The sequence below is a fragment of the Dermochelys coriacea genome, chromosome 8, assembly GCF_009764565.3.
Source record: "Dermochelys coriacea isolate rDerCor1 chromosome 8, rDerCor1.pri.v4, whole genome shotgun sequence".
In the NCBI taxonomy this organism is placed as follows: Eukaryota; Metazoa; Chordata; order Testudines; family Dermochelyidae; genus Dermochelys; species Dermochelys coriacea.
Window position 1 is genome coordinate 61002719 of NC_050075.1, and position 20315 is coordinate 61023033.

Genomic DNA, 20315 nt, shown 5'->3' on the forward strand with positions numbered 1-20315 from the left:
AAAGTAAGACTAACAAAACAATTGGAGATAATCACTTCTTGATCGCAACTATAACATGAATGCGCCATTTTTCAGTGATGGGATGCTTATCTCTTTTCAACAGTGTGTTTCTAACTTTTTCTGTACAGTGTCATTTGATCAAGAGATGGAAAATATTAGTCACAAAATTGGCTGGGTCAGAGAATACCTAAAGGATTTCAATACTGTAAAATACTTCTTTTCAGTTCATCATTGCAGAGGTCACAATAGTGTCAATACACAGCCTGTTTTTATCAGTGGTGTATCAGGAGCCCAATGGAAATTTTTTTCCCCCTTCATATTAACCACACACACAGTTTGCATATATATTTGCACGAAAGGAGTCGGGCAACAGCACACGGTGTGGATACAACCGAGTGTGACAAGACTTTTTACTTTAAAAGAATATAAAGAAAAACACTCAGGATGGAATTTGGAAACTTGACCTCTGGCCAAGTGCTACTACTAATGAAACATTAAAAGGGGGTGACATCCAAGAAAAAAATTGTAAGTATAAGATTATGTACAACTCTTTTCAGAATTTAAATTGGAGTATTTCCTTCAGCATAAACAGCGAATGTAGAGATAAGGGCATAATCTTTCTGTCCAGGATATACTTCCCACACACACTTGTTGCCATTCTAAGGCTGATCTTACAATGGCAACAGCACCTATTTTCTAAATATGTACAATGTGTAGACAAATGTATGCCTATGTCAATCTTCTGTATTAAATTCTCAATATATTAAGATCAATAAAACTTTATGCAATAAACTGAAAAGGGAGAGGTTAGAGTGCAATTAAACTTTTACCATAAAGGTTTCTTTATGGAGACTTCACTGTACAGTCAAAATAGCTGCATACTAAAAAAGTAAATAGCTTCTTTACAACCTCATATGGCATAATCTTCTCATGCTTGAAATAAAAATAATGTACATTACAGTTTCATTCAAAATAAAGGCCTCTCTCTTTGATCTATCAAAACATTTTTCTGTTTGACAGGATATTCTCTCATTATAGATAATTGTAATTACAGTCATCCCAGATTTATATTTTTCAAACAAATTACTCATATCCTTTCCATTTGTGAATAGTTTTAGATCGTAGATTCATTTACTATCAGAAGTGTAATTCTCAGAATGTGGGGGACTACTTCATTCATTCATATATTGTACTAACTCAGCTAGGGCCCTGTGATTTGCCTTTTGGGTGATGAAATCTGCTGGAAATGCACAATCCTACATCCTAAAATACTTTTCATGAGCTTATGTGGAAGAGCTTTATAATAAACCAAGGAACAGATTTGTGTAATTTGAACACAATTCTGGACTAAATCCACAAGTGGTGTAAGTGAGTATAGCTCCACTGTCTTTAATAGAACTATGCTGATTTACACCAGTTGAAGACTGACCCCTTTGATAACTGTTACGTTCATGTGAATTTAAACAGTATACAATATCCTTGGGCTAGTCCAGAACAAAACAAAAAGTATACCAGCGTATATCTCTCTCTCTGCAGGTCCATACGTGGAGCAGGGCTATGAAAGAAAAGGGAAACCTGATGAAGAAGAACAGTGCTAAATCACAGCAGTCTTGAGTATTTACACATTTCTGTCATCACATTAGTCCAAGGTAGCATATTTCATTAATCTTATCCTTGTGTTTAGAATCGGATTATATGCATTCCAGCATTTTAAAAGCATTATCAAAGAAATGTTCATATTGTTTCTGAATGTAATTCTATAAACTGACTTGTGTGTTGATACAGTAGCTGAAAACCTACAAGTGAAATTTATTACGAACAGTAATAATGTTGGGCTCAGATAGGGAAAGAAAGTATTTGGATCAAATTTGATCACGTACTGCTTTTAATTATTGGAGGATCCAATATGTCAGAACAAGTTTACCAGGTCTGATCAATAATTCGGATTAATATTGACTTAGCATGTCCCAGACATTTGTGTTGGAGATTCAATAATTCACTCACAAACTCAAAGTTATTCAGTTTAAAATCAAAGTTTTGAGCTCTTACATACAAGATGTAAAGCCCTGAGGTCAGTGGAGAGATTCCCATTGACTTCAACGTACTTTGAGTCAGGCCCCAATTCTCCGAAACCTCTTCAGGCATTTTTATAGGGTGTCCCTCAAAACATTTTGAGAGGAGGAATAATTTACTTCTCAACAAAAGCAAATGAAAAACATAAAACCCTGAAAAAAGGTTAAGGGAAGTGTCAAATTTAGGGATAGCATTGCAGTTGATTGTAATGAGACAGAAGCTTTTTTAGAGTCACATATCTTGGACTATGGAGTTATGGATGTGTCATTTTATAAAAGAGAAATTGTTATGTTCATGTTTTTCTAAAAAAAGCACCAAAGGAACAAGTCTTTTAAAAATTCAATAATTTTATGTTTCAGTTAGGCCCTTAACAAGCATTCAAAAAAAAGTTTTTCAATTATTCTTTTCTTTAATGCTTAAGTGCCAAATCTCCATTGAGATGAGTGGAAATGCCTCATTCCTGTCAAATATTTTCATAAATACAGTGGGTGAATTTAAACAGTTCATCCTGGTTTTAGAGGTCTGACCAATTCCAGTTATATTTCCTATATTTTTAAACGAGGAACACGGTTGGAACTGGTCAGACCTCTAAAATCAGGATGGACTCAAGTGCACCTGCTGTACTATATCAGGTTTCAAAACTCATATGTTTTCTTTATTTAGGAGAATGAGCCCAAATATTTGTTGTCTTTGTAAGCTATTCAGAGAAGACGAAAATGGGATCACTTCTAAGTAAGTAGTACTATAATTTTGCAGTGACATAATCCTACAAGGTATGAAGGGATTTAGCCTCCTGACTAAAAAAAGTCAGGAGGGCTTATGATACAATTTTATGCTGAATATTTACCCATGCATGTTGTCATCACAGCTACACATATTGATTCATGCTGTTTCTTCACAGTAGATCAATTTCAATATATTCACAGTGTCTTTAGGCTATAAGTAATAGGATTGTTTTAATTTGAACTGTTCAGGCATAGAGATCTTAGTCCAAGTTCACCCCTGGTGTAACCACTGAGTCAATAGAGCTATACCTGGGATGAATTTAAAACAGGATGTTTGGGGAGAGGGGGCAGAAGGGGTGTTAGTTTTTGGGTTTTTTTAAACTCAGCCCCACTGCCAGAGGTTGAAAAATTGTGCCTTATGCTCCCAGTTCTCTCAGCTGGACAGGTTCTCTAGCCAATTTATGTTTCCCATGATGCCATAGATTCCTATGTACACTGCAACTGCTCAGCAAGAAAGAGGAGACTGTGGTGCTTCATAGCCAGGGAGCCCAGCCCATAGAAGAGAATTGGAACATGAGGCAACCAAACTACAGCTCACATGAAGTACCACAATGGCATTTCCAAATTGAAATCTTTCAGTCCAAAATTTCCAGTTTTTGATTTCTCAGTAAAGTCAAGTTTTTTTGTGGGGAAAAAAAAAACAAAACAAACAAACACCAACCAGCTCTCCTTAGCACTTTGCAAGGCAAATGGATTTAAAAAGTGTACAAATAATACATGCGGCAAAGAGTCCTGTGTCACCTTATAGACTAACAGACATATTGGAGCATAAGCTTTCATGGGTGAATACCCACCCGTCGGATGCATGTAGTGGAAATTTCCAGAGGCAGGTATAAATATGCAAGCAAGAATCAGGCTAGGGATAACTAGGTTAGTTCAATCAGGGAGGAGGAGGCCCTCTTCAAGCAGTTGAGGTGTGAAACCAAGGGAGGAGAAACTGCTTTTGTAGTTGGCTAACCATTCACAGTCTTTGTTTAATCCTGAGCTGGTGATGTCAAATTTGCAAATAAACTGAAGCTCAGCAGTTTCTCTTTGAAGTCTGGTCCTGAAGTTTTTTGCTGCAGGATGGCTACCTTTAAATCTACTATTGTGTGTCCAGGGAGGTTGAAGTACCCAAGTCCTACAGGTTTTTGTTTATTGCCATTCCTAATATCTGATTTTTGTCCATTTATCCTTTTACGTAGGGACTGTCCAGTTTGGCCAATGTACATAGCAGAGGGGCATTGCTGGCACATGATGGCGTATATTTCATTGGTGGATGTGCAGGTGAATGAATCAGTGATGGTGTGGCTGATCTGGTTAGGTCCTGTGATGGTGTCACTGGTGTAGATATGTGGGCAGAGTTGGCATTGAAGTTTGTTGCATGGATTGGTTCCTGAGTTAGGTGAGGTGTGTAGGTGCTGGTGAGAATATGCTTCAGGTTGGTAGGTTGTCTGTGGGCGAGGACTGGCCTGCCTCCCAAGGCCTGTGAAAGTGAGGGATTATTGTCCAGGATGGGTTGTAGATCACTGATGATGCATTGGAGAGGTTTTAGCTGAGGACTGTATGTGATGGCCAGTGGAGTTCTGTTGGTTTCTTCCTTGGGCTTGTCTTGCAGCAGGCAGCTTCTGGGTACATGTCTAGCTCTGTTGATTTATTTCCTTATTTCCTCGTGTGGGTATCGTAGTTTTGAGAATGCTTGGTGAAGATCTTGTAGGTGTTGGTCTCTGTCTGAGGGGTTGAAGCAAATGTGGTTGTACCTCAGCGCTTGGCTGTAGACAGTGGATCCTGTGGTGTGTCCGGGATGGAAGCTGGAGACCTGAAGGTAAGCATAGTGGTCGGTGGGTTTTCGGTTTAAGGTGGTGTTAACGTGACCATCATTTCTTTGCACCGTGGTGTCTAGGAAGTGGACCTCCTGTGTAGATTGGTCCAGGCTGAGGTTGATGGTGGGGTGGAAGCTATTGAAATCATGGTGGAATTCTTTCAGGGTTTCCTTACCATGGGTCCAGATGATGAAGATGTCATCAATGTAGCGTAGGCAGAGAAGGGGCATGAGTGGACGAGAGCTGAGGAAGCGTTGTTCCAGGTCAGCCATAAAAAATGTTGGCATATTGTGGGGCCATGCGGGTGCCCATAGCAGTGCCACTGGTCTGGAGGTATATATTGTCAACAAATTTGAAATAATTGTGCGTGACGATAAAGTCGCAGAGCTCAGCAATCAGTTGTGCTATGGCATCATCAGGGATACTGTTCCTGACAGCATGTATTTCATCTGTGTGGGGGATGTTTGTATAGAGAGCCTCTACATCCATGGTGGCTAGGATGGTGTTTTCTGGAAGATCACCAATGCATTGTAGTTTTCTCAGGAATTCAGTTGTGTCACGGAGATAGCTGGGAGTGCTGGTGGCATAGGGTCTGAGTAGAGAGTCCACATATCCGAATAGTCCTTCAGTGAGAGTGCCCGAGATGATGGGGCATCCAGGATTTCTGCGTTTGTGGATCTTGCGTAGTAGATAGAATAACCCCAGTTGGGGCTCTAAGAGCATGTTGATTTATTCCTATGTTAATGTAGGGAGTGTCCTGAGTAGATGGTGCAGTTTCTTAGTGTATTTCTCAGTGGGATCTGAGGAAAGTGGCCTGTAGAATTTGGTATTGGAGAGTTGTCTGGCAGCCTCCTTTTGGTAGTCAGACCTGTTCATGATGACAATAGCACCTCCTTTATCAGCCTCTTTGATTATAATGTCAGGGTTGTTTCTGAGGCTGTGGATGGCGTTGTGTTCTGCACGACTTAAGCTATGAGGCAAGTGATGTTGTTTTTCCACAATTTCTGCCTCTGCAGTCAGCGGAAACATCCTATGTATAGGTCCAGACTGTCATTTCAACCCTCAGGAGGAGTCCATGTGGAGTTCTTCTTCTTGGACTGTTGGTGGGAGGGTATCAGTGTGCTGTTCAGTGTTATCTTGAAAGTATTCTTTGAGTTGGAGACGGCAAAAGTAGGCTTCCAGATCACCACAGAATAATACACGAGCATCCAAAACAACCTCACTGAGCCAGTAGTCTCACTACTACTAGTAATAGTATTTATTTTTTATTACAGTAGCACAAACAAACATCAAGCAAGATTGGGACCTCATTGTGAAAGACACTGTATAAACACAGTGAGAGATTGTAGGCTCATCGGGGCAGGGACTCTCTAAATACAAAAAAAAACAGAAAAAGATTGGGAGGGAAATCAAGTGATTTGCCCAAGGTCACACAGCTGGTCAGTGGCAGAGTGGGAAATAGAAGCCAAGTCTCCTGACTCCCAGTCCCAGGCCTTCTGCAGTGCACCATGGTCCCTTAAGTACTTTTTCTTTTCTAGTTGTGCAGTATACATTGGATAGTGAAGACATGACCAGTTCTTCTTCCTCTACATAAGGATTCTCATTGCAGCAGATCCTACTGATACAATTACTGTGACTAAGTGGGGTTATAGTCAGAAAAGTGGGGGGAAAACATCTTCAGAGCCCATATCCATTTTCCCCTCAGTGACTTCCATATATTTCCTCAGTCTACAGTAAAACATCATCTTCCCTAAGTGTTAACTTACCCATGGAGAGTAACTAAAATCAGGCTGTTTGTTCTGCTTCACAGATTAACACTAGAGGCAAATATTCAGAAATAGAAATAAAATGGCAGTTTTGTTGGCACTCAAGGAGACAGACAAGAACATCACTTATTCTGTACAAGAGTCACAATGCTGACAACAGTAAAAATGTGTCTGTGTCAGTAACAGCAGATATGACTCAGAAGCAGCTCTGTCAACGAATAAGCATTCTCAGGAACAAGATGCAACTTTTGCAGAGCCACCTCTCTTGCCATAACCACACACTTCAAGTATTTATGTAAAGAAGAGGTCAGTTAGGCATGAGAAAAGCCTTACTTGAACAAGAACCAACTGTGTGACCAGAAATTACAGAAGAGCTGAGACCACAGTTTGGTGGTTGCAAAATCTCTACCAAAAATAGGAGTTAAAGTATCCAGAAATGTGCCAAGTAACTGACATTCATTTTTCTGCCCAGAAAAGATTAGCTTGCTATAACAGACAGTAAGACACAGCAGTAGTCTCCTTCCTAGAATTATGTTGAAACAAACTTAAGGAATCACCACAAACTTGACTACAAAACCAGCAAACAGCTGCTGTGCAGAGCAGGCTTACAAATCAATCATTAGTACCCACTATCCACAAACCAATACTGCTTTTAATCTAATACGGATTATTATTGAATTTTATGGTAATTAAGTGGCTTTAGTTGGGATTCAGAAACTGATGCCAAAATGGAAGGATCAAGGGAGAATGAAAACTCCCTTTCCAGTTTGAGTAGAGCCTAATGAATTACAATGCATTTTTTCTCCAGTCTCTTACATGGACATGAACATTTAGCATAGGCATTTCTTTCAAGTTACCAGTGGTAGGATACTAAAAATTATAAGACCCGGAGACACAGGTGGTTTGTATAAAGTTATGCTGATTTACACCAATGCAGGATCTGGCCCTTATAAGTTTATTTTTCTTCAGGATGTTTAGTTCTCTCTGATGCTTTCACAGAACTAAGAATTAAGAGAATAAATGGAAGACCCCTAGAAACCCAGGAAATAGCCACGTAAGAATAACGAGCATAAAAGAAAAAACAAACAATCCATTGTTAGTCACCTTAGAATATCAGGGTTGGAAGGGACCTCAGGAGATCATCTAGTCCAACCCCCTGCTCAAAGCAGGACCAATCCCCAATTTTTGCCCCAAATCCCTAAATGGCCCCCTCAAGGATTGAACTCACAACCCTGGGTTTAGCAAGCCAATGCTCAAACCACTGAGCTATCCCTCCCCCCCTCTAAGATTCCTCTTGATTAGTAATACTTTGATTAATTTTAAATTACAAACAAGGAGATGAATGAAATGGATTGAGTGTCTTTTGCAGTCAAGATTCTATTAGTCTTTCCATCATTTATCAGCTACAGTAGAACCTCTGAGTTATGAGCACCAGTGTTATGAACTGACCATCAACCACACACCTCATTTGGAACTGGAAGTATGCAATCAGGCAGCAGCAGAGACAACAAAAGCAATACAATACAGCACTGTGTTAAATGTAAACTACTAAAAAATATATAAATAAAGGGACAGTTTAAAGACGTTTTTTGACAAGGTAAGGAAACTGTCATTTAAATTAAGATGGTTAAAATCAGCATTGTTCTTCTCCATAGTTAAGTTTCAAAGCTGTGTTAAGTTAATGTTCAGTTGTAAACTTTTGAAACAACCACAACGTTTCGTTCAGAGTTATGAACAATCTCCATTCCCAAGGCGTTCATAATACTGAGATTCTACTGCATAATGTTTAGAACTCATCCTCACAGCTAATGATAAAGGTAGAAGGTGTTAGTGAGAAGAAATTTTTTTTACATTGTTTTGTTATCATACTCAGGGACTTTAATAGTACCACCTAACATTGCAGTGGCACCTGAAGTCCTGAACTACAGCAGGGTCTCTAGACACAAAGCAACCTTACATAATCACCCCTGCCTCAGAGAGCTGACAATCTGAACTGTAAATGCTTTCTTTATTCTTCTCCCATTCTGAAGTATTGTACTGCACTGCCTACACACACACTCACACACACAATTTCCATTGACTTCAAAGGGAGTTATATGGGTGTAATTTAGTGCAGAACTGGGTCCATAGTTATTGCAAGTTATCTTTTCTTCAAAACTGTAAGCATGAGATCTGAAACATCCAAAAATGAACTTGTAGAGAGCAAAATGCATATAGATTCACTGAATTTGTGACTGTATTTTAGATAATGAAATTTAGCTTTATTTTTAAACCTAGCATTAGTCACACAGTTAACTACAACTCTAATCCCACAATAACCTCTCCCCCTTTTGCAAAGAGTGTCATTGGAGGAAGTGCTACAGTGGTCCCAATCTTTTGAAAAGCTGATGACTACTAAATGTAAGTAGTTGTATGTTTTTACTCCAGCAGAGTTAATTTACCAGAAGCTATCTAATGCTTTTTTAGAAATGTGTGGATAGGGAGAGCATATGTGATGCATTGGAATAGCTCCATTCACTGTGTTTTATGGTTACTGACCTCCATTAAAGGAGGAAAGCAAATGAAAAATGTTAATGCCAAATCAATCACTACTAATGCCCTTGATGCCCATTGCAATATAATTAGTCACTATGAATCCTTCTGAGCAGGGCTGGCTCTAGGATTTTTGCCACCCCAAGCAAAAACATTTTTATCCACCCCTGCTTTTTTTTTTCCCTCGTGGCCCCCCGCCCGAACTCCACCACTTCCCAACCCCTTCCCCAAATCCCCGGCCCTGCCTCCTCCCCGAGGCACGCTGCATTTCCACACACACACACACACCATTGCTTCCTGTGGCTCCCCCTGCAACCCCCGCCCTAGCTCACCTCTGCTTCACCTGCTCCCCTGAACATGCCGCCGCTCCGCTTCTCCCCCCTCCCTCTCAGGCGAAGGAGAGGCAGCATGTTCAGGGGAGCAGACAGAGCAGATATGAGCGGGGGGGGGAGGGAGCACAGGAAGTAATGGAGGGGGTGGAGGAACCGCTCCCAGTCCCAGCTCTGCTCCACCACTGCCACCTCCCCAGAGCATGCTGCTGCTTGGCTTCCCCTCCCTTCCTCCCAGGCTTGCAGCATGAAACAGCTGTTTCGTGTACGGGAAGCCGGGGGGGAGAAGCGGAGCAGCGGCGGCGTGCTCAGGGGAGCAGGTGGAGGCGAGCTGGGGTACATTTCTTGGGGCAGCATGGCCAGCACCAGAATGCCACCCCTAGAAATGTGCTGCCCTAAGCACCTGCTTGTTTTGCTGGTGTCTAGAGCCAGCCCTGCTCTAGGTAGGTGAGGTAATATCTTTTATTGGACCAATTTCTGTTGGGGAATGGACACGTTTTTGAGCTTCACAGAGCTCTTCCTCCGGCCTGGAGAATTAAATACAAACTGGTACAGACCAATAACCATAAAGGGATTCACACGTGCTGTAGAAGACCACTTAAAATGAAGTGGGCCATTAAGGGTTAGCAGGCAGTGGGGGGGGGGGGTATTACAAATTGTTGTAATAAGCCATAAATCCAGCATGTGTGTTAAGTCAATGGTTTTTAGTATTCAGCAAAGTTATGAATTTATGTTTCTAGGATTATCTTTTAAAGGTGTTCCACAGGTTTCCTTTGAAGATGAGGACTGAGAGGTCAGACATGGAGCGATCGCTTTGTAAAAAGTGTTCACCCACGGGTCATAGGGCATTTTTGTCATATTTTTGGTGACAGTTCATTCAAGAGTGTAGTGATTGTCTGGTTTCACCCCCATAGTTGTTTTGGGACATCTGATGTGCTAGTTGAGGTGTACCATGGGTTGACAGAGGCATGTGATATAGGAGCCATGGATCTTGAAAGGTGTGTTCTGTGGAGTATTGATCATTGTAGCAGTGGAGATATGTTTGCAGGCTTGCACTTGTTATTATGGCAGGATATGAGGCCATTTGAGTTGGTGTGTCCTGATCTGTGGGAAGCTTGCTTCTGATAATGATCTTGGTGCGGTTGGGAGCTTGTTTGAAAGCCAGAAGAGGGGGGTTGGGAAAGATTTTTCAGGATGTGGTCCCCTCAAGTATGGGTTGTAGTTTAATGACATCCCATGTGGGTTCCAGTGTGGTAGGTGAAAACTAGGGGTGTAAGTTCAGTGGGTTGGGTTTTTTCCCCTGTATTGAAGCAGGTTCTCCCAAGGTATTTGGGTGACCCGTTACATGATGTGATCTATTTTTCTGGTGGCATATCCTTGTTTGGTGAAGGCATTTATGTGAATATCACGCAGTTTCTCCTCTGAGCAAATTCTGTGGTGAGTGAGTGCCTGGCTGTAGATACCAGACTATTTGCTGTGTTCAGGGTGGTTTCTGGATCCAGGAGTTTCTTATATATATTCATCTATAGGGCTGATCATTGTGTCCAGGAAGTTGGTGCTAGTATGGGAGTGTTCAAGAGAGTTTGATGGATGGGCAGTGGTACTTGAAGTTCTGGAGGAAATCTATAAGTAAAACTATAAATTTTGTACTATCTGCAAACTTTGCCACCTCACTGTTCACCTCTTTTTCCAGATCATTTATGAATACATTGAAAAGCAAATATCAGTCAGTCAAGGGCCAAGTTGTGCAATAAAAGCACAGCCTTTAGTGGGGGCAATATAGCGTATTACTGTGCAAGGGAAGCTCTGGAATGCACTGTGCTATAGAGAGGCAATTTGAAATATCAGAAATCACACACAAGCAGCATTAGTGCTTGTAACCACCACCAGCAGTTTGTGGCATGCTGACATCTCTTGCAGAAGTCAGAAAACTCTGTGATCTGTACCACTGGAGAAATTTGCTTTTAGAACTAGAGCTCTATGAAACACTCACAAAATGTAAATTTTGCCATTGATGAAATGTCTCCACGTTGCTCTCAGGTTCCTGCAAAGGGCCAAGTATACGAACCGTGAGAAACTTCATTTGAAGTCAATGGAGCTGCAACTGCTTATCCCAGAACTATGTTGGTCTTAAAGTATTTGCCTACACTAGGTTTTACTGGAAAATATTTCTCACCATTGCTGACAAAGGTGCTACTCAGCAAGTGGTAACAGCGTTTGAAACGTCAACATTTTCATGGCTGCAGCCAATTTAGCCACTGCATCATCATGTGCTGCTCAGAGCAGGTATAAATGACATGGTGTTAAATTCTTGAAGCTGCTAGTTCTTTAAGGTATAGTGTACTACGGCTTCCAACAATTGCTACCACCAGTGAAGCCAAAAATTAGTGGGAGTTGGGATGTTTGGACAAAGTACAGAAGACGTTCGTTATAATGCCTTTGCAAGAGCAAGCCTTGAGCTATAGCGAACATGGTCCCTGGATCCCACTCACCCTCCCTGCCATGGCCCTGGAAGCTCTGTCTCCCTCCACTCTTTTCACTATAACGAACCCCGACTATGCTGAACAAATGGCTTGGATCCCCAGAGATTCATTACAGCAAAGGTATACTGGTATACATTAAGGGTAGAGAACACAATTTGCAAAACCTTTTATCTGCTGGAGAGAACACTGACAGCTTTCTTAGTTACGATGATGGCAGCAACAAAAGTCACGTTTCCTTTTGATGACAGGGAAAAAAGATGGAAAAGAAAAAATAAAAGCCTTCCCTTTTTTCCAGTTGACCATGATTTTTTGATGTTTAGAAGTTTTTCACTCTGATGCAGAGCTGAATTTTTAAAATAATTATCAGCCTTATAACATGCATATTTGTTGTGTGATTTTTAAACCACAGGAAGAGGAAATTTTTTCTTTGACATTCTGCTCTTTCTGCACATGTGCAGCTCTCACCGATGTTAAGGGAGTCCTGCGCATGTACAAAACGAAGAATATTGAAGTCTGAAACTTTTATATGTCACATTGAGTGGCCAGTTATCCCCTAAATATTCTTTTAAAACCATTCTATTAACAGTCTCACATTTTATGTAAATATAAAACAAAAAGGGCCAGAAGATTTCCTTACTTTTTTTAAAGTAGTCCATAGGTGTTGGAACTAACAATGCCACAGCACCCCCTGGACTGAAGTGGTTTCCATTATATACAGATGCTCCCCAGGTTACTCAAGACCTGACTTATGCAAATTTGCACTTACGGAAAAAGTTCCATAAGCCAGAAATAGGATTTTCGAGTTGCGGAAAACATTCTGTAATGTACAGGTATACATTTCCGACTTACACAAAATTCGAGTTACACAATTGTTCCATTCTGGAAAGCCTTGTGTAAGTCGGGGGGCATCTATACAGGGTTCACAGTTCGGTTCAATGACTCTCAGCACCCTCACTATAAAAACTGTTCCAGCACCCCTGAAGTAGTCTCAGATACTCATGGTCAGTATGGGTAGTACCTTATCCCATGAGTAGCCCCACTGTCTTCTGTAAGATTTCTTGTAGAGTCAGGAACTATTCAACATGAGAAAAAGTACCAAAACTGGTCCATAATCCTTATCTAGTCATTTTTCACTCAGAGCTAAGCAAAACCTGTTTGACAATTATCTTCCTAAATGCTATCATTTATAGTTTATAAAGTTTGACTTCTGAAATATTTTCAGATGGGCCTATAATCTACAAGACCTACCTGAAGACAGAATACAGTGATGAGAACATTGAATTCTGGCTTGCATGTGAAACTTACAAGAAGATTGAATCACGGAGGAAAAGAATTTCTGTGGCCAGGAGAATATTTAAAAATTACATTCAGCCCCAGGCGCCTAAAGAGGTGAATTAACATTGCAAGAACTGCTCCATCCCTCCCTCACATGTGTGTGCACACCCTTGTTTATATTAAAAACATGCATGTGGTATCTGTTGAAACTGAAAGCAGCAGCTTGAAAAATGCAACAATAAATAATTGACAGTGGCACTCACTGTACAAAGCAGTGTAAGATGTTTATTTGATCAATCATCTTCACAGCACCTCTGTGAAGCAGGTAATTAAGTATTTTTAACCTCATTTCAGAAAAGAAACTGAAGCAGATAGGTAAAATTCTTTGCCCCAGGCCACAGAGGGAGTCAGTGCCAGAACAGAGTCTAGAACTAAAGTCCTGGGTTTTTTTCCATTCCTTTAGAGCGTTGTACAAAGCCTGTTGATGCCAATGGGAGTCTTTCCAAACACCAGTAGACTTTGAACGTGACTCTTACTTAGTCCAGTCTTTCCATAAGTACCTGGAAATTAAGTGAGATCTCTACCCAGTTCCATCTCTTAAGAGATGGCAGAAGCATGCTAAAAGACCATCAAGTTCCAAAAGCACTGGAGAAGTAAGAGTAAGAGTAAGAGTAAGAGTAAGGGAGTAAGAGTAAGGGAGTAATTCATCCCAAATGGTTAAGCTACTTCAATAAATCAATCCTTAATAATCCTCTAATAAAAACATGGACAAATTTTAGGAAAAACAGACCAGATTTGGCTGTATGAACAGGGATTAATATTACAGTGTGTTTTTTTCTGTTGAAACACTCTATAAACATCACACCCAGCAGATCATTTCTAGGTGTCTTAAGAATCATATCTTCTCACTTCACTGACAAAAAAAGTCAATCAATCTACTTTTTACTCATTACCACTGCAGGTCCAACACAGCGCGCTAGATTTTTTTCTGGCTCATGCATCAGCAACAGAATTGATAACTAAATTCCAAATGCACAATGCAAATTACTGGAGATGTGAGGGCTAGAAAGAACCCAGTTTGATTCTAAGGCCTTGGCTACACTTACAAGTTAGAGCGCATTAAAATCAGCCCCAGGCGTCTTAACTCCCGAGGTGTCCACACTGGCGAGGCACGTAGAGCTCCTGGACTCTGCAACTGGAACACTCCTGGTAATCCATCTCCATGAGAAGCATAAAGCTCGCTGCGCCCCATCTGAAATGCCCAGGTGTCAGTGTGGATGACATGTTGCATTACTGCGCTGTGATTGGTCTCTGGAAATGTCCCATAATCCCTTGAAGTCAAGTGGCCACTCTTCTCATTGTTTTGAGCTCAGCTGCAGGCATGCGGATATCCCCTTTCAAAGCTCAGTTTCTGACAGCCGGCATGCTTCTCTGCTGCGGGACAAAGCGAACCATTACTGAGAAATGGTCCTGCTGCAGAGACAGGCGTTTGTGCATGTGTGTGTGTGAGAGAGAGAGAGAGAGAGAGGGGCTGGGGGGGGCAGGGTCTGCTGCTGTTTGAACTTACAAGACAGCATGCTGACACACTCTCAGCCCCCCAAAACACAGTCTGTCCCCCTACATACACACAACACACTCCCTGTAACACTCCACCACCCGCTTCCGGATTTGAAAAGAACACTACAGCCACTTGCACACTGGGATAGCTACCACAATGCACTGTTCTCTGTGGCGTAGCAAGAGCTGCTAATGTGGCCACGCCACTGCACTTGCAGCTGACAGTGTGAACACACGGCAGTGCTTTCCCTGCTGTGGTCTCCAAAGGTTGGTTTAACTCCCAGTGCTCTACATCTGCAAGTGTAGCCATGCCCTCAGATGCCAGGATAAGGTTGGAGTAGGGTGACAGTTTACAGCTTTGATTAAGAAACATCAATATTGCCAGCCCTGCAAGTTAAAAATTCTTGAGACTGGCTCAAAAAATCATGGGATAATTTTAAAAGTTATGATGCATTTGAGAGGTTTTTTGTTTTTAGGATTTGGGGTGGGGGGGAATTGATAGGCCAGCCTGCAGTTTTTTCATTTGAGCTTTTATAGGAATCAGAAATGCACAAAAAAAATACACATGCTCAGAGATGGATAAACCTCCCATTTGCTGATCAGTGTTGCCAGCCTCAAGCATTGAATAATCATGAGTCAGTTCTCAAAATCATGAGATCAGCATAAAAAATTTAAATAATAAATTGTGAATTCTTCATTTGCCTTCTGGTTTTGAGTCTTTGGGATCAGGCTTGCTTCCTGTTTTCAAGTTTTTCTCAACAAACATGAGGGCTTGAAACTTTCTTTTTTAAATGGAAGCTGATGGTGATCTCAACATAGTCTGTATTCAAAAATAAAGGAGTAGATTGCACCTTAAAAACCCCCCTGAGTACAGCAAAGTCTCCACACATCAGCGGTTACACTCATTAATTCATATGCCTCCAGCTCTTTCAGTCTCTAATAAATGCAACTTAATAGAGCAAATCTAACTTACAAAATGTTTTGTTGAACTGCAATTGCCTTAGTCAATCTCCTAGATCATGGTGAGGTTCAACTTTTATTTGCAGTACCTTTCTATCAGAAAGGTAACCACCACCAGTACATTAAGCTCTTAGACATCCAAAAAACCTTCCACTCATCCATTTCAAATCCCCATATGACTCCTGAGTCTCTTACACAATAACCCATTTCCTAATCAGGATTGATGTACAGTCTCTGTTGTACAATATACTGCGACTTCAGTAGCCTGATTTTCAAAAGTGATGAGCATCCAATGGCACCTACTGATTTCAGTTGGTCAGAACATCTGAAAAACAGGCCTTCCATTTAGATATATAAAAAAAGATATAGGAACCTAACTTTAAGTGGGGGGGAGGTGAACACTTTTATACCAAGATTTTTAAATACTAGATTTTTATTGTTCTTAATAACTTTTCTCCAGTAGCTCCTTTTCAACATAGGGAACATGGTTCCAAAGTTGATCATATGGATGCAAGGCATAGGTTGCAGCCTACCAAGCTTCATCTTTGCAGTACCCTATTTTTGTCCTCTGTATTTTTGTTGTAACTTTCTTTAATATTGTTTTATTTTTCAGATTAACATAGATAGTCCTGCAAGGGAAGCTATTATCAGGAATATTCAAGAACCAACTCAGTCCTGTTTTGATGAAGCTCAGAGAATAGTTTACATGCACATGGAAAGGGATTCATATTCCAGATTTCTTGGATCAGAAATCTATCAGAAACTGAAACACAGGCCTTCAGACTGACAGCAATGACTCATTAATACATAAAAGAGAGGCACCAAGGCTTTAGCAGAAGAGACTTCCTTCTGGTTTATTAATGTTTTCAAATGATAAAAGAAGAACAGAAGAAATCAGCCAATGGATGAATTTGCCTTACAAAGAATGGTAGTTTGTTCTTATGCTGAACTTAAAATACTTTCCACCCTCTGCCCTGGTGGAAAATTTCAGCTTTTTGTCAAAAAATTGAAAGCCACTTTTAGTTCACCGCAGTCTGTCTGGAATTTAAAAAGTCAATAGAGGGAAGAAACCTATGACCCCACTCACTTATCACAATCCACAGGAAAATTAGCTGCCTCTTTTCCTTCTCCTACCAGCCAGGGAAGACCATTTCCACACCCTCATCAACATCCACCACTATCCAAGAGAAGCCACCGTCCGTGTTAGAAATAAAAGTACTAAGGTTTGGAATGGTAGTTACCGCACCGTATTGTAAACTCTGTAATTCACAAGCTAAAAATCAGCACATTGCCCAGTTAATCAACTAAACAGTCTCAAGTGTAAAGAGAAACACATGCATATTACACAAAAAACGCATTAGTTTGCAGAAGGCTCCAAGGATCGTTGTAATTATATCCAGGCATATTTAAGCAACTGTGCATTTGGTGCCCAAATGTGCTTAGATTAATAAAGTGAGATACAAAGCACCTTATTAAACCTTAAAGGAGAGATATGGAATGCTTTTGTTTAATAAGTCATATTGGTAACAGCTTCATAAATCTGGCTAGCCAGGTGCAGATGGTAGAAAACAAACACCTAGATTAGTTCTGCTTGACTTGTGTTTTCACAGCACAATACAACATTTATTATGGATAGCCCTATATTTCATTCCACTCACATTTTGGCAGATTCGCCTGATCTGCCTGTTCACTGCATTATTGAAAGTGTAACTTTTGCCCCTTTATAATTAGATTGTTGTGCAAGGGCCTGATAGTGACGTAAACAAACGTATCCGAACGAAAACGTTTCTTCTAAATCTTTCATATAGAAAGCTTAGAGGGGAAACAATGGACTACTGTGAACTGTCCATTAAAGGTCTAGGGCATGCTGCTAGTTTGGATAAACAGAATAAAAGTCCTTCTCTTGGGTAATGGATTGGATTAGTGAGAAGTGGTGCTACCCCCAATTAAAAGATAAGATACGAGTTTTCAGCTGAGTGTAACATGTTCTAATGTTTAAACTAATTATAAGCTCTCACACTCACACTAAATAATAAGTGATTCTGTTGTATAACTATAGCTTTTCGAGTCTCTTTTAAATCAATATTTTCCAATATAAAACATCAGGCTGTGATCATGTCCAATCTGACAAACTAAGCATTGGTGATCTGTATGCATTTGGGAGATCTCCAACAGAAGCCTAGGTGCTACAGGGAGAGTTGCTGACGTTGTAGGTGTCCTTCTCCATCAGTATCGACCTAATGCCCCAGCACTGTATTGAAGCATATTGTGTTGTTGAGGTCCCAGTATTCAGAGCAAATGTAACCCCCTTAGTTTGCAAAGGCTTTGTAGAGATCCCAAGACATGCACTCCACAAACAGGAATGATAAATGTGTGTCCTAGACAAATTCCAATGTTGGTAAATTACTTTCAGCCCACACATTCTCATGCAAATAGGTGTGGCATTATCACCTCCTTGTGTCCGGGTGCTGCATAGTGGTTGCAGTAGCACATCTTCCATGCCATCTCTTAGCTGTCTCTTCTACTTGACTGTTTCTCCTCCTGTATGACACGCTGCAAGATCCATCCTGCCTTCACTGTATTGGGTATTCCATACTTAATAGCCTATAGCCATTATCATAGGCCTATCATTCTCTGGATACTTCCCCAATTCCATCTTTGATATCCGTAAATCAGAGGCCCTGTTCAGCATTTTATTTGAGAGAGCCTGTCTGCTTCCTTTTCACTGTTAGAAATTACTCTGCATCTACCATGTGTCCTCAGCTACAACTAGTCCAGCTTCTTTTGGCCTCTGCTCAGGCTGGTTTTTAGTGACTATGAGAGCTTCCTCTACAGCAGATGGCTTTCAGTAGCTCCCTAGCCCTCTCCTTCATGTGGGTTAGTCTGAAACTATCTTTTTGTTAATAAAACCATGCTCCAAGAGGAAGGACTTGCTGATCTTACAAGTGTGTCGCTTTTGGTTTGAAGTAGGTATGGACCAGTTTACATTTTAGGGAGATCACCCACAATGATTGCCTCCAAGTTCATGGTACAAGGAGCACACCACCAAGTTTCTGAAAGGGCTTAATGTACCATAACTGATACCCATAGTGGGGTTGCTTACAGTAGTGCAGCGAGGCTGGGGCCATTCACAATACAACATTCCTCACACTTGGGAAAGAAAATGGTCCATAGGGAGGACTATGACAAGTTTCAGTTAATAATCAGCATTATTTTTTGGCCTAAAACATGTTCATCTTATAGTTATTTTACTCAAGATACGTTTAAAATTCCTCTATCTAGAATGAAACTTTAGGGTTTGTCTATTTAATATTCGAGTGCAGAGAGACTCTGTCTGTCGGGAATGACTAAAGGTTTCAGAGTTTGTTTCTTTTCTCTATTAAACAGCTTAGTCCTATTAACTGGAAACATGGCAATTGATTTCTCTCTGGATTCCCTTTCCTCATTGTGTGGATGAACAATCACAATGCTTTTCATCAGGTCATATGGTTCATAACAACAGTAACTAATGGTAGCAAGAAAAAAACCACCGACCTCATGCATTTATCATTGTCAGTAATAGCACTTGAATAGCTAGTTTAGATGTACTTTCTATTTGCTTACTGCATTCAGAAGTGTATGTCCACATTAATCATCATCAGTTTAAGGACTACTGTTAAGAAAGAAAATGAAATCTAAAAACCTGTAACCTTAGTAGTCAATTCTCCCTCTTTATTCTTCAACTGTTTTCTTAAACAGGTAAGAACAAAAGTAAAAGATTTGAAGTGATAAATATTGAAAATATTCAAATACAATGTAAGAGATTAATAAGTATGTCAAGTTAAATTCAGGTCACACAACCAGCTAAATGGATGCTGTCAAGATTAAATAGTTTAAAAATCCTTATCTCTGATACCAGTTAACACCTTAAATTAGTAAATGCTAAACTAAAAGCATTAACAATCAAGTTGACATTTATCCTCCTTTCTGGCACTTTTTGCCAGTCAGCTGAAAAGAGCTGTCATCCTGTTTTCTGAGTATTCATCCTTAAATATAGAACAGTTTCTCTGTCTGTTGGAAGGGCAACTGTGACGCAGCCACCATTTTGTGTTCCTCTCCAATGTAGAATGTTATTGAGCAAGTCTATGAAGCCTTAGCAGGCCAGACACAGCAAGCTGATCATGCAGTTAATTAGGTGTTGATTGTTTCTCACTGACCTACCATACATTAAGCAGTATAGTTCATTAATGCAGTGCCACCATCACAGAGCAATGTTAAATATACTGTAGCTATTTTCTTTTTTAAAAATAATGAGAAAATTTCCATTTGGGGAAATCTCGTCCTTAACCTAACTTTCAAGCCTAAATGAAAATTCTATCACTTATTCCTCCTCTTTAAAGTGACATCTTTAGTTTAGGCCTCTTTCCTTCTCTTCAGAGAAACAAACCCAAAATGAAATTAATAATTTAAAACTGGCAAAATACAGACACTGAGAATAAAAGAAAGAAAGAGAGATAAAGTACTGATCATCCCTTTAATATTGCATGCAGTTTTCAATCAGCTCTGCATTCACAGTAGGTGACTAGGTGCTGATAAATGGGGGGTAGCAAACAGATGGAAACACAGGTCAAAGAGATGCTAGATAAAGAATTGCTTAGAGCAGTAGCTGAAGTTGGCAAGAACACACTTGCAAGGCTAGTACAGACAGATTTTAAAAAACAGTGCTAATGGATGATATAAAGAACTGCTAGTTTCTACTTCAATATGCTTCTGG

General features: G+C 40.3%; 1 protein-coding gene across 1 annotated transcript; it reads left to right on the plus strand.

Annotated features, from left to right (window-relative positions):
* The first annotated feature begins 361 nt into the window (after positions 1 to 361).
* On the plus strand, positions 362 to 18966 carry RGS13 (regulator of G protein signaling 13). Its single transcript, XM_038414789.2, has 6 exons — positions 362 to 525; positions 1537 to 1649; positions 2737 to 2805; positions 8765 to 8826; positions 12993 to 13159; positions 16176 to 18966. Exons 3-6 carry the CDS (start codon positions 2741 to 2743, stop codon positions 16347 to 16349), a joined length of 468 nt encoding a protein of 155 aa, XP_038270717.1. The 5' UTR covers positions 362 to 525; positions 1537 to 1649; positions 2737 to 2740; the 3' UTR covers positions 16350 to 18966.
* Positions 18967 to 20315: the final 1349 nt, after the last annotated feature.